Source organism: Anolis sagrei, chromosome 3 (assembly GCF_037176765.1).
Source record: "Anolis sagrei isolate rAnoSag1 chromosome 3, rAnoSag1.mat, whole genome shotgun sequence".
NCBI classification, from domain to species: Eukaryota; Metazoa; Chordata; class Lepidosauria; order Squamata; family Dactyloidae; genus Anolis; species Anolis sagrei.
Genome location: NC_090023.1, coordinates 196,713,850 through 196,726,846, shown reverse-complemented (window position 1 = coordinate 196,726,846; position 12,997 = coordinate 196,713,850). Strand labels below are relative to the sequence as shown.

The 12,997-nt window shown below is 38.9% G+C and overlaps 1 protein-coding gene across 2 annotated transcripts in view; it reads left to right on the top strand.

The window, feature by feature from the left end:
• Positions 1–7,310, top strand: part of EDRF1 (erythroid differentiation regulatory factor 1) — a 43,363-nt gene extending 36,053 nt beyond the window's left edge. For both annotated transcript variants that reach the window (XM_060768614.2, XM_060768615.2), the window contains one exon: positions 6,574–7,310. In XM_060768614.2, coding sequence (XP_060624597.2) covers positions 6,574–6,745 — 172 coding nt within the window. In that variant the 3' untranslated portion in view covers positions 6,746–7,310. The remainder of the gene's footprint in view (positions 1–6,573) is intronic.
• Positions 7,311–12,997: the final 5,687 nt, after the last annotated feature.

The window sequence follows — 12,997 nt, the reverse complement described above, 5'->3', positions numbered from 1 at the left end:
TCCTTTCTCTTTGCCTCCCAGCTTCACTGTATGTTTACCCTAAGTGCAAAAGGGGATCTTGTTGTATTGGCAGGCTATCTCAATAATGGGAAAATCACAAGACTTCCATCAGCTCTCAAGTTAGTCTGTATGGGTGGGAGCCCATAGACAACCTGCCTGGTCAGCTCCCTAAGATTTAAACAAGTCTGACCACTATTCAGTTCTTATAAGAGAGATTGCCCAAACATTTTCCCCTGCTGAAAAAAAACCAATGTTTATATTGTTTCTTCAGCATGGTCTCTGTGAAATTGATGTTCGAACACTAAGGCAGAGTTGCACAAATTAACTAAGAACAAATATATATTGAAATAATTAAAAACAATCCCTGCAAAACCTACATCTGTTGTCAGGGGGTGACTTGTGTATTTGGATAGCTCTTGTGCAATTCTATCTTATACCCATTCTATCTGGCATTAAAATGTTATTAGGTTGATACTGTCAAATGGAGGTATCAAAATGATCTTAGTTGCATTTTTGTGGTGATTAAGTTGAAATTAAAGAATTGTCTACACATTTCTTCATATAGAATCACTAGCCGTCACCTGCCACGTGTTGCTGTGGCCCAGTCTGTGTATATGTGTTTTGTGTGTGTATATATGTGTGTGTATATAATTGTGTGTTTGTGTGTTTATATATGTACATACATATTGAGTATATGTTTGTATATATTTGTGTATATATGTGTGTTTGTGTATATATATGTGTGTTTGCATATATATATATATATATATGGGTGTATATATGTGTGTGTGTATATATATGTGTGTATATATATTGGTATTGGTGTGTTTATATGTGTACATGCATATTGTGCATATGTGTATGCTTGTATATATGCATATTTGTGTGTATATATGTATGTATGTGGATATGTATATGTGTGTGCATGTGTATATGTATATATACGTATGTGTGTATTTGTGTGTGTTTATGTATATATATGTGTGTGTGTATGAATATGTGCATGTGAATATGTATATGAGTGTATGTGCATATGTATATATGGTGTATTTTTTGGGTTTTAAAGTCTGTTCCACTGGGGTTTTGTGTGTGTGTGTGCGTGTATGTGTGTTAATGGGTGATGAACACTCGTTGGACTGTTAGGTGTCTTGTGTCCAAATTTCGTGTTAATTCATCAAGTGGTTTTTGAGTTATGTTAATCCCACAAATGAACATTACAATTTTATTTATATAGATCAGCAGTCAGAATCTTTCTGGGGCTTGGGTGTGTGTTTGCCTCATGACACATTACAGCAGAGACATTTTCCCTGAAAAAATAACTTCCTGGTATATAAAAAATAAGGTAGTTGGAGGATACAATGCTGGCACAGGTTTCAAAGTCATTACATTAAAATTCTTCAGTCTCCACAAGATGGCAATATAAATACAGAAGAGCAACATGCAATTTTTGTTTCATTGCTAACCTATTTGTTACATAATATGTTAGCTCCAGTAATTGTCTCAGTTCAGTAGTAGAATATTGTACAGGCTTGGAGAAGCTGATAATGTCATGACAGAATTTTGAGAATTTCAGTTTCTTCTGCTTTTTTTGAATTATCTTTAGCTTTGTCTGAAAGACCTATGTGTAAGTTTCTATTGCATTATATGTATATTTTTTATTAAATGAAAGCTGAAAGCTATCAAAATGCTTTATTACGGCTGGAGCTATGCCAGCATCACACTTATAGTGTTTCTTAGTATGCCCCGATACAGCTTCAAGCACTTCTGTTCAGAGAAGGTGAGCACTGCATACATGCCATGCTTTTATGTGTCAGCAAGAGTAAGCACCATTGCCATAATAACAGGATTGCCAAGGGGAATATGGCTGCCTGGGGCTAGGATTGGATTTTTATCTTCAGTCACCAGCTGTGGTTTTGTTACAAGGATAGAATGCCTCCATTTAATACAGTCCTCATTGGCTTCAGTCCTTAGATGGGGTGGGAGGTGTGTGTGTGTGTGTGTATGTTGGGGTCAAATGAGTAGCTGAAGTGGTGAGTCCATTTTCATGTCCACTTCCACTTTTGACTGAATGTGTGAACAGACTCTATTTGTCATTCTAAAGTAGTATCGATAGCACGCAATCAGTCAAGTTACAATCAAGGTTTGGTATAATGACTTCAGACTGGTTTCAGCAGGCAGTTGATAGAAGAGGCCTGAGTCTAGCAGAAAAGGACACTTGAATGAAATGAGAGAGCCGAATAACTGTAAGAAAAAGACTGCATTCTGCTGAAGGCAATCACTGTGTAGTAATGAATTATGTTCTTTAGATATGCAAGAACTTTTTTTATTTTATAGAGATGAAAGTCACCTCCAGCTAATTTGTGAGGCATCTGAGCAAGTTCAGCTTGGTAATTCTGAAAAGAAATATCAAGGTTTCAGAGAGGATAGTGGCAAGTTTCTTAGACATTGATCTGTGGTTTCACTCCCACTGCTAAGGTTTTAACTGTGAAAGTGTAAGGAAACAACTGGAATCCAATTTGGGAGCATGTGAATAGCCAAAGCCCAAAGACCCTATTGTTCGGTCCACAGTGGCTATTGAGAATAGCATTATAGCATTATATAATATAACTTTCTTTGGTTCCATACCAACTTGTAGTCTTTATGTTATCTCTGATACTGATGCTGTAAGCTGCCCTGAGTCCCCCTTGGGGAAAGGCGGGATATAAATACTGTATAGTAAGTAAATAAATAATAACATATAGTTGTCATAATTAGTAGTCATTGATTCTGCATTTCCCAAAAATAAGACCGGATCTTATATTAATTTGTGTTCCAAAAGATGCATTAGGGCTTATTTTCAGGAGATGAATTATTTTTTTCATGTATAGCAATATACTTTTATTAATTTACTCATATACAAAAAACTACATTTATTCAAAAACAGTTGTGTCAATTTCTTCTGGAACATCATCATAACTCTCCTGACCCCAAATTCTAGGCTGAATTTCTTGCGACTCCATTTCCTGTAAAACATTGGCCCCAATCTCTCATGTCTATCAATAGAGTTCTCCTTATCAGGGCACTTCTTGTCTATGTAGCCTGGTCATACTGCACAGTTATCAGAAATTTTATTCCAATAATAATAATAATAATAATAATAATAATAATAATAATAACAACAACAACTCCTCTTGCTGGTGCTCCTGCTCCTCCTGCTGCTGCTGTCGCCGCCGTGGCTCCTCCTCCTGCTCCTCCTCTTCTTCTTCTTCTTCTTCTTCTTCTTCTTCTTCTTCTTCTTCTTCTTCTTTCATAATTCAGCACTGTTCCATTATCTGGGTAGACTCCAAAAGGGTGTCTACACGGAGAAAGATAAGTCCATTTTAGGAATGGGAGGAGCTGAAGGAGGAAAACCATTGTCCCAATTTTTCCCATTCTCATATCATAAACAATGGTTGTTTTGATGAAGGTGACATGGGTGGGGGGAATAACAGGAAAACGGGGAAATTATTTCACTCTTTCCTCCCCTCCCCTTAAAATGGGCTATCCTTCTCTATCTAGCACTCCTTGTGGTCTTCACCCAGATAACGAAACAATACCCATAATTCAATATGTCAGTTGTGTGTTGGATACATGTGTTACTGATAAATGTGTCCTGTCTGGCCGACAATGTTAACTGGGCTTTATTTGGGGGGGGGGGGATATCTTATTTTACTGTTATATCCTGAAAAATCATGCTTATTCTCCTGTTAGGTCTTATTTTTGGGAAACAGAATAGTCTTATCCATGTTTTTGTTTAGCCACCTCTCCCATTCAAGTTACCGTCATCATTACATCATGTAGTACTGGGTGCTGTATTTGCTGTGTGTGATTAACTTTCTTTCATGTGACCTGAATCTCCCACCATTTTAGCTTTATTCTAGTTTCACATTACTTTAACATTGTGTAAAAGAAGAATAGCACCTCTCTGACTATTTTCAGGTATCACACATAATACAATACACTTCTATCCTTGTTTGACTTTTATTTTTGAAACCAGATCAACCCCAAACATTGTATCTTCCTCACTGGCACTAAGTACACTAATCAGTATTTCAAGTGAGGTCATACCATATAATGACAATGTGATATTGGCAGTTCTATTTTGGATTGTTTCCTAATGATCTGTAACATGGAATTTGCCTTTTTAAACATTTGCTGTTTCATCAACTTATTTAGCCAAACACCGTGACCTGTTTCCTGGGCAGTCACTACCAGGTCCCATCAGACCCCATCACTATGTAAATGATGTTGAGATATGTGTGTGTGTGTTTGTTGCCCCACTATACACTCTATACTTGGTTGAATAATCCTCAAAAAGGTGTTGTTTCATTTTTGCTTTCTCAGTTGTATGTTTGCATTTCCTTTTCTGCAAGTTTGTGAGGCCTTTGCTTTTAATTTACTTTGAAAATCCTAATTAAGTTCTAGAAATTTGGTAGAATTAATTGGAACCTAAACTGATTAACTGGTTTGTATGATAAATTAACCTGTCAATGCTGTTGGCCAAATGTTTGGAATTTAATTCTAGAGGGGGGGGGTTGGGGGGGGGAGGATCAAAGACTTTGAATTAGCTGTCAACGTTTTTGTGTGTATTTGGTATGATTTACTGTTTAGGCTTTTACAGTACATTCATGAGTATTTGGGGGAAAGTTTATATTAACAAAGAAGGATCTTCGTTTGTTCTGCATCACTGAGTCCAACTGATGAAGTAGACAAAATAATAGTGTTGCTTTTACCATTTCAAGGAATTGTTTAAGATATGGGTAAATATCATATGTATTGGCTAATTGTTAAATTAGAAAGCAATTATGTAGATAAAACTGGTGTTGGCCCATTGCAGTGAACCAACTTAGAGTTGCATAAGTTGCTATGAGAAGAAAATCATCACATGAATCAAACTGAATTCTAACAATAGAGAGATGTATTTTCATTGAGAAAAATGAAAGCAATGTCTTTATTTGGAGTGATCTGATAAATACATGTATAAGATAATATGCTCAAGAGAAAGGAATGGGATTAAGGGTTAAAGTTCTGCTAAAATATCCCAATTTGCTCCCTTGACAGGATCATCCCTGACCCCTCAATCTGCTCTCCTGAAGTTTAGATAGAAGACTGAATGTGTCAATAGACTTACTATCCCAGCCCAATAAGTGGCAGTGGGGTGGGTGCAAGAATATCTGCTTTTGTCCAACAAACTATTGTTTTGAATTGTTGCCAGTTGTAAACCACCCTGAGTCCCCCCTCGGGGATTGAGATGGACGGGGTAGAAATGCTGTAAGTAAATAAATAAATAAATAAATACATACATACATACTATAAGCCGAGATCTGCCTGTAGTACAGCGTTTCTCAACCTGGAGGCCAGGACCCCTGGTGGTGTCACCAAAGATTGTCAGAAAACATATTTTTGATGGTCTTAGGAACCACTTTTACAGAAAAGGCTGAAGCTTTCTCCGTATGTCCTTCTCTTCCTTTTTGAGAACTGACAGCGAGCTCTCCCACCAAAAGCCCTCTGCTGCGATTGGCCGGCCTCTCAGCCAAGAGGAGGGCTATGTCTGAGACTCTTAAGCAGGGAGGGGAAAGCAGGCATGTTTGGTGCATTGCAGCATGGTGCGCATGTGTGGGCAAGGTAGAGCTGGAGGAAGGATCACGCCAGCAAGTCCCTTCAAGGCATAGGGGTTCTGTATGGGAAGTTTGGCCCAATTCTATTGTTGGCAGGGTTCAGAATGTTCTTTGATTGTAGATGAACTATAAATCCCAGCAAATACAGATCCCAAATGTCAAGCTTTAGTTTGGAGTTTTCCCCAAACTCCAGTGTTCACCTTTGGGCGTATTAAGTATCCGTGCCAAGCTTGGTTCAGATCTATCATTGTTTGAGTCCACAGTGCTCTCTGGATGTAGGTGAACTACAACTCCAAAACTCAAGGTCAATGGCCACCAAACTCTTCCAGTATTTTCTGTTGGTCATGGGAGGTCTGTGTTACAAGTTTGGTTCAATTCCATCATTGATGGAGTTCAGAATGCTCTTTGATTGTAAGGGAATGCTAAATCCCAACAACTACAACTCCCAAATGACAAAATCATCCCCACAACCCCACCAGTGTTCAGATTTGGGCGTGTCAAGTATTTGTGCCAAATTTGGTCCAGTGAATGAAAATACATCCTGCATATCAGATATTTACATTACAATTCATAACAGTAGCAAAATTATAGTTATAAAGTAGCAATGAAAATAATTTTATGGTTGGGGATCACCACAACACGAGGTACTGTATTAAGGGGTTGCGGCATTAGGAAGGTTGCTGTAGTATGAGGCTTTCATACGTGATGGAAATGCTATTCCTAGGAGATTGTACTAGCACTTGGAAGTAGCAGAAGATATAGCATGGGAGGATGCATTGGAGAGGTGGATTTTGTGAACATTCAGAGGGTTATTCTCCTTGCAGAAGCAAAAAAGCCTTCTGTTGATGCAGCTGCTGTTCATCTCAAGCTGTTATTTGTGGTTAAATATTTATAGATTTGCCCAGCAGATTAACCTGCTCCTCCCTTTCTCCCCCAGAGCTAACAGCGAAGAAGATGAAATTTTGAAGACCAATAAGTATGTTTACTCACTTCTTTTGCGGTCTGCAGCAAAGAAAAACTCGACTCTTCTAGAAAGAACAGAAACCATATTAAACCTTTTGCAACATTTGACTCAGGACAATGAAGGCCATAATTTGGGAGATCAGTGAACTAACTGAATGTTGGTACATGTTGCAGCAATTGAATCAGTGCCTTGCTCAAAATTTAATTTGTTGTTCTATATGAGCTGCTTGTTTATATTGTTATATATTTATAAGATTGTACAGCTGGAGAAAGAAATCTTCATCACTATATTTTGAATGCTGTTCTAAGTTGCTGTACATTTTTTCCTCCCTCATTTTTAAAACAAAACTGTACATTTCCTTTCCCTGCGTTGACATGGGTTTCATAGGGTTCCAGAACAGAGTGGTTTTACTCACATAGTCATATTCCAATAAAATTTAATTTACCGTAGCTGGTTTTGTCAACATTGTTGATAAACAAATCTTTTTCCAAAGCACATCTGCTAGTAGTATTAATTAAATCATCCAATTGAATTTACATAAACATCACTTTGCACACTTACCATATTCCTCAAAATGTGCCTTTCATACTTCAATGCAAAACAGGATGTAAATTACCCATGAAAATGGGCTTTTTTTCTACTTTACACCTCTACCCCCTGAAATGTGAATAAACAATTGCATATTAAAGGTTGTGTTTTTTTAACTAAAATGTGTCCTATATGCCAGTATTTAATTGTTTAGTGCTATTTTTTCCCTCAAACCTCAAGTGTGTCATTGTATTCCAGGTGGATTAAGAATGTTAAGCCAAAACAATGTTTTAGAATAGCGATTGACTGACACATTTAATCTGTGATTTGAGTCCAAATAATTTTAGTGTACAGTCTCTAACATTTTGGGGGGATTGGGAAGATGCCGCCCATTGTTGCATCGACAATGACAGAAATCAATGCTAAAGGCAGCCTAAGAATGTAAACATATGGTGTGAGTAAAGTTTGAGTTCCAAAACACACTTCTACGCGGGTTATCTGGAAAGTAAGGTTACAAGATTTTAAAAAAAAATACAAAGAATGAATATATTTTAGTAAAACTTACATGGATTGTAGCATAGATATTACATTATTTTTCCACATAATCACAATTCAGTTCAATACATATTGTCATCTGTGGGACGAGTTTTTCATGCCTGTGTCATAGAAGTTCCCCTCCACCTTTTTCAGCCAGTTTGTCACTTCGATATTCACCTCGTCATCGGAAAAGTGTTCCTTCAATTTAGTGAACAGATGATAGTCACTGGGTACGAGATCAGCGCTGGGGCTTAAAACATCCCAACCAAATGAAGTCAACAACTCCTGTGTTGCATGAGCAGTGTGTGGATGTGCATTGTCATGAAGGAGACAGACTCCCACAATCAGCATCCCATGACGTTTGTTTTGGATGGCTCTGCTGAGTTTCTTCATGGTCTCACAATATATTCCGTACCCATTTTGTCACATGCTGTCTTGAAATTACGTGCTTTCCATAAACTGAAACTATTTTGCAATGAATCATAGCAGCGTTCATGTCCCGTTTAGATAGCGTATTACAGAGAGAAACGGAATTTGGACGCTCATCTGTAGCCTTCACCACAACACCAGTTGATGAGCTACTGATGACTGGCAGTGCTTGTTCGCTTCCACTGGCTTTCCACTACACAGCAGTGATGCCAACTTCACCCAAGAAGTTGGCATCCAGAACAGCTACGTGCCTTGTAACATTACTTTCCAGATAACCGTCGTATTTCTTTGAATCACTCTTCTCTATTAGCCTCTTACTCTACACCTCTGGCACAGAAGGTATACCTTAATAATTCCTCTCTCATTAAATCACCTTAAAACATAATCACTTTCTGGTTCACTCTTTTTATGTATAGAAAATACCTCATTGTTTCATATCCTTTTACAATTACAATCCAGTTGCAAATATCCTGACCCCATCTGTTCTTTCCTCTTCCTGTCCCAGAACATTGTTTCCTGCCTGCTTTAGTCAGCTGTTTTGGTGAATGTTGAGAAGGCAGCAGAGTACTAGAATTCACCTTTTTCTTTCCAGAAGAATGTCAAAGCAATGGGTTTCCGGTTACATCAAGCTATTTTACCTTGCCAAGAGTGCCTCTAAAAGCTCATGTGGCACCCATGCTTTCTAGTAAGATAACTTGGGGTGTTGGAGCTCAGCTCAAAGTAGAAAATGTGCTTTTTAAAAAATCTAATATTTACTGTTTAAACCAAACAGTGTGGAAGGTGCTCGGTGGCACTCAAAGGAAGTATCTTAAGTGCATAGCAAGGATAACTAGAAGTATGTAATACAGGCATACAGGATTTCTTAAGAATATTTTGCACTCACAGTGTGTGCATTAGAAAACAATGTTAATAGCAGATAATCTTTGAAGAAAATATTGCCTAATATAGATTTAAAGTCTGCTCATTCCACTGAACCAACTGTTAGTTTTTTGTGGTCTTCTGTGTGTAACCAAGAGCCTGGGAAGTCTTGCATTTCTTTGTGCTTTTCATGCCGAATTAAAATGTGTGACTTTATGGGACTTACACATCCTTGGACCAAATAGGCATGATATGTTTTGATGGAACTAAGAATGCTTCTTATTCTGAGCGATGTTGACTCATTTTACTTGAATCCTAATTTCCATTCAATAAGAGTTCTTTTTTCTGGTCCCTAGAAATGATCTTGAAGTTTTCAGATAAAGGGAGAGTTGGTGAAACTCACTTGCTCATGTGAATCTAGAAATATTGTCAAAGGTTTTCACAGCAGGAATCACTGGGGTGTTGTGTGGTTTCCAGTTTGTATGGCCATGTTCAAGCACCAGAACAATGTCTTCAAACTACAGGAAAGGAGATTCCACCTGAACATTAGGAAGAACTTCCTAACTGTGAGAGCTGTTCAGTGGAACTCTCTGTCTTGGACTGTGGTGGAGGCTCCTTTGGAGGCTTTTAAACAGAGGCTGGATGGCCATCTGTCAAGGGTGATCTGAATGCCATTTTCCTGCTTCTTGGCAGGGGGTTGGACTGGATGGCCCACAAGGTCTCTTCCAACTCTATGATTCTATGATGTTCTATGATGTTTTGCCTGCATGTGTGGCTGGCATCTTCAGAGGATCTTCCTCTGAAGATACCAGTCACAGATGCAGGCAAATTGTCAGGAAAAATGCTGCTAGAACACAGCCATACAGCCCAGAAACCACACAACACCTCAGTCTAGGAGTAGCTTAGAATCCAAGACACATAATACAAGATCAGCATTTCAGCATGTATGTGTGTTGGAAGTCCTGGATGCTGACAACTCTAGTTTTCCTCAAGAAAGAAACTGCAGCTGGATGGTTCCAGGGATCCAACTATCTCCTCATGGGTTACGCGTATAGGGGTGTGACCAGAGTATCAGCTGGAGTTACCCTTGTGAGGGGACATTGTTCAAAAAGGTACCTTAAAGTGTATGCCAACAACAGTATATGCCATCAACAGGATGTTGACTCTTGTAAGCAATTCTAACATGGCAATATCACTGATGCAAATAAATGCTTTATTTTGTAACATCTGGAGTCACCTTGCCTATGTTGCCTCCTTATAAGAGTGATATGATTTTTAAAATAACCTATATGATCTTTAAGCTAATGTAGACACAGCACTCTTTATTGTACACAAAATGTACAACAAATCTTTTGGAAGTAAGCAATTCAGCTATCGTCAAGTACCATAACCTTCAGCTAATAGACATCTTATTGTTTGCATTTCCCTTTTTCAGTATAGTATCCCTGATTAGAAATCAGTGCTTCAATCTAAACTATAAATGTAAATAAAATATGCTTAACAACTAGAACCCCACCTCAGATTTTAAAAAGTTAAGATAGTATTAATAAATCTTTACAGCATATGCTAACTTGTCAAAAACTCTCAAAACATGGAATACTCTATTTACTTTTAAGTGTATATTACCTTAGATTGCTGGAGGCTGAAGAACATAGGACTGTACATGGATAGTTAAAGGCTGAAACCAGTTTGTAGAACACTGAACCCACATCTAACCCTGTTGTATTCTTTATTAAACTTGTAAAAAAATATCTTTGAGATATTTTAATATTATAGCTCAAAATTTAGAATGATTTAGTATTATAGGAGAGTGTTCTTGAAATATATTTTTTCAGTACTCTCAAAATGTACGGTTTAGTGGGGTTGTGTATTTGGAGAAAACCTTGACCAGTTTTGTGTCCCGGCTTTCGGTGCTCCCTCCCCCCCCCCCCGATCTGTTTTTTGGGAGCCTCCTGAAATTGGAAGGGCAGATATCTGTTTTCGCTCTTGGGTGCTAAAAGATGGGTTTTCTATTGGCCTGTTAGGAGTGGGGGGCTTCCCACCTGGGCTTCGCTTTCTGGCGCATGCTTCAAGAATTCTTATGTGCTTTTTCTACTCTAGGGGAGGTGCTCAGCTGCAGGTATTGGCAGGTGCGAGTGCTTTCTGGGCCTGCACACCACACATGTACTTGCTTTCCAAGGAGAGTGCATGTGTGGTGTGCAGGCCCAGAAAGCACCAATGCCTGTATTCGAGTACCACACATATTATGCCCACAAATCGCCCGTGCCTGCCAGTGTCTGCATCCAAACTCCTCTTACTCTAGAGCAGTGGTTCTCAACCTGTGGGTCCCCAGATGTTTTAGCCTTCAACTCCCAGAAATCCTAACAGCTGGTTAAACTGGCTGGGATTTCTGGGAGTTGTAGGCCCAAACACCTGGGGACTCACAGGTTGAGAACCACTGGGCCAGGGAGTGTGGGAGATGGAGCGCACAGCCAGTCCTCCATATATCGTTTCCAACAGGGGTCCTGTGCCCCTAACCCAGGCATGAGCAAACTTCGACCCTACCGGCTGTTAGGAATTTTGGGAGTTGAGGTCCAAAACATATAACTCCAATATGTATTTATTGATTAGTCCACTGACCATATCAACAATAAAAGACAACAACAACAACAACACAGACAAATAAACACTAATCACTATCCTAAAATTCCTGTAATAGATAACTAAAATAAATTAAAACACAATAAAATTTTATTAAATAATAAGTATGGTAAAATGGGATTAAATTGCAAGATGAAAGCAGGGGGAGTAGAGTGACAGGTACATATGCACATAATAATAATAATAATAATAATAATAATAATAATAATAATGACAGAATTTTGGAGCACAATACTCCTGACTTCACGATTGTGTTAAAAAACAAAGTATGGAGCGTCAGATGTTGCAATCCCAGGTGACAGCAGGATTGAAGAGAAACAACTGGAAAAGTTGACACGATGGTTCTCAACCTGGGGTCCCCAGATGTTTTTGGCCTACAAGTCCCAGAAATCCTAACAGCTGATAAACTGGCTGAGATTTCTGGGAGTTGTATGCCAAAAACATCTGGTGACCCCAGGTTGAGAACCACTGCTAGAGTAAGAGGAGCTTGGATGCAGACACTGGCAGATACGGGAGATTTGTGGGCCTACACACCACACACACACTCTTTTTCCAAGGCAAGGAAGCAAGTTCTGGGAGGCACTTGGCTGCAGGCACACACACTTTCTGTCCCGGACTACACCATGCCAACCAGCCACACAATCTCCAAGGCATTTTAAGGAGGCTTCCCACTTCCAGGTAAGGAAGAGCTGTGGCCTCTAGGAAGAGGAGAGTAGTTTTCAGGGAATAAGGGTTTGCTTTTCGTTTGCTGGGAGATTAATAAAAAAGATTAAACTGTGATGCCTAAAAATAGGTCAGGAACCGGTACCCCGCTCCCTCTTGCTTTTGTGTTGAGCTGATTTTTGTACCGGGAAGGGCCTTCCTATTCCGTGCTCCCAAAGTAACAAAAGAAACGAATGGAAAGGGAGAAACGAATTCCATGCACAACTCTACTGTTTAGAAAAATCACATTAATTGCTAGTGAATGTATTCGGAATTTAGAAGGGGGGGGGGGGTTGTCCACAGATCAGTTTTCTGAGATAAGAGAGCCTGTAAGCTTAAAATTAAAAGGGCATTACCAAAATCATTTCTGGTGATTGGGATTTTATCGCCTTCTGATGGGTTTATATGGGTGTGGCTAGATAGTATCAGATGGATTACTCAATTGTGAGATAGCATTGTGCAAGAAGGTATTTTAAAACGACATACACTACAGTATATGTCATCAATCGGATAATCTTGGGACGGGAGAAATTGAGGTCTACATTGGTTCTTACTGTAGGACTGATTTGTGGGAAGTGGAGCTTTTGTTTGAAGTGACTTTAAGCCTTTGTTGACTTTCATTTTTATCAAATCAAGCATGAAAATAGCCTGAAACCTTTCTACATGGCCTGACTAGCAGTCTGGATCGCAGTTAACATTGACC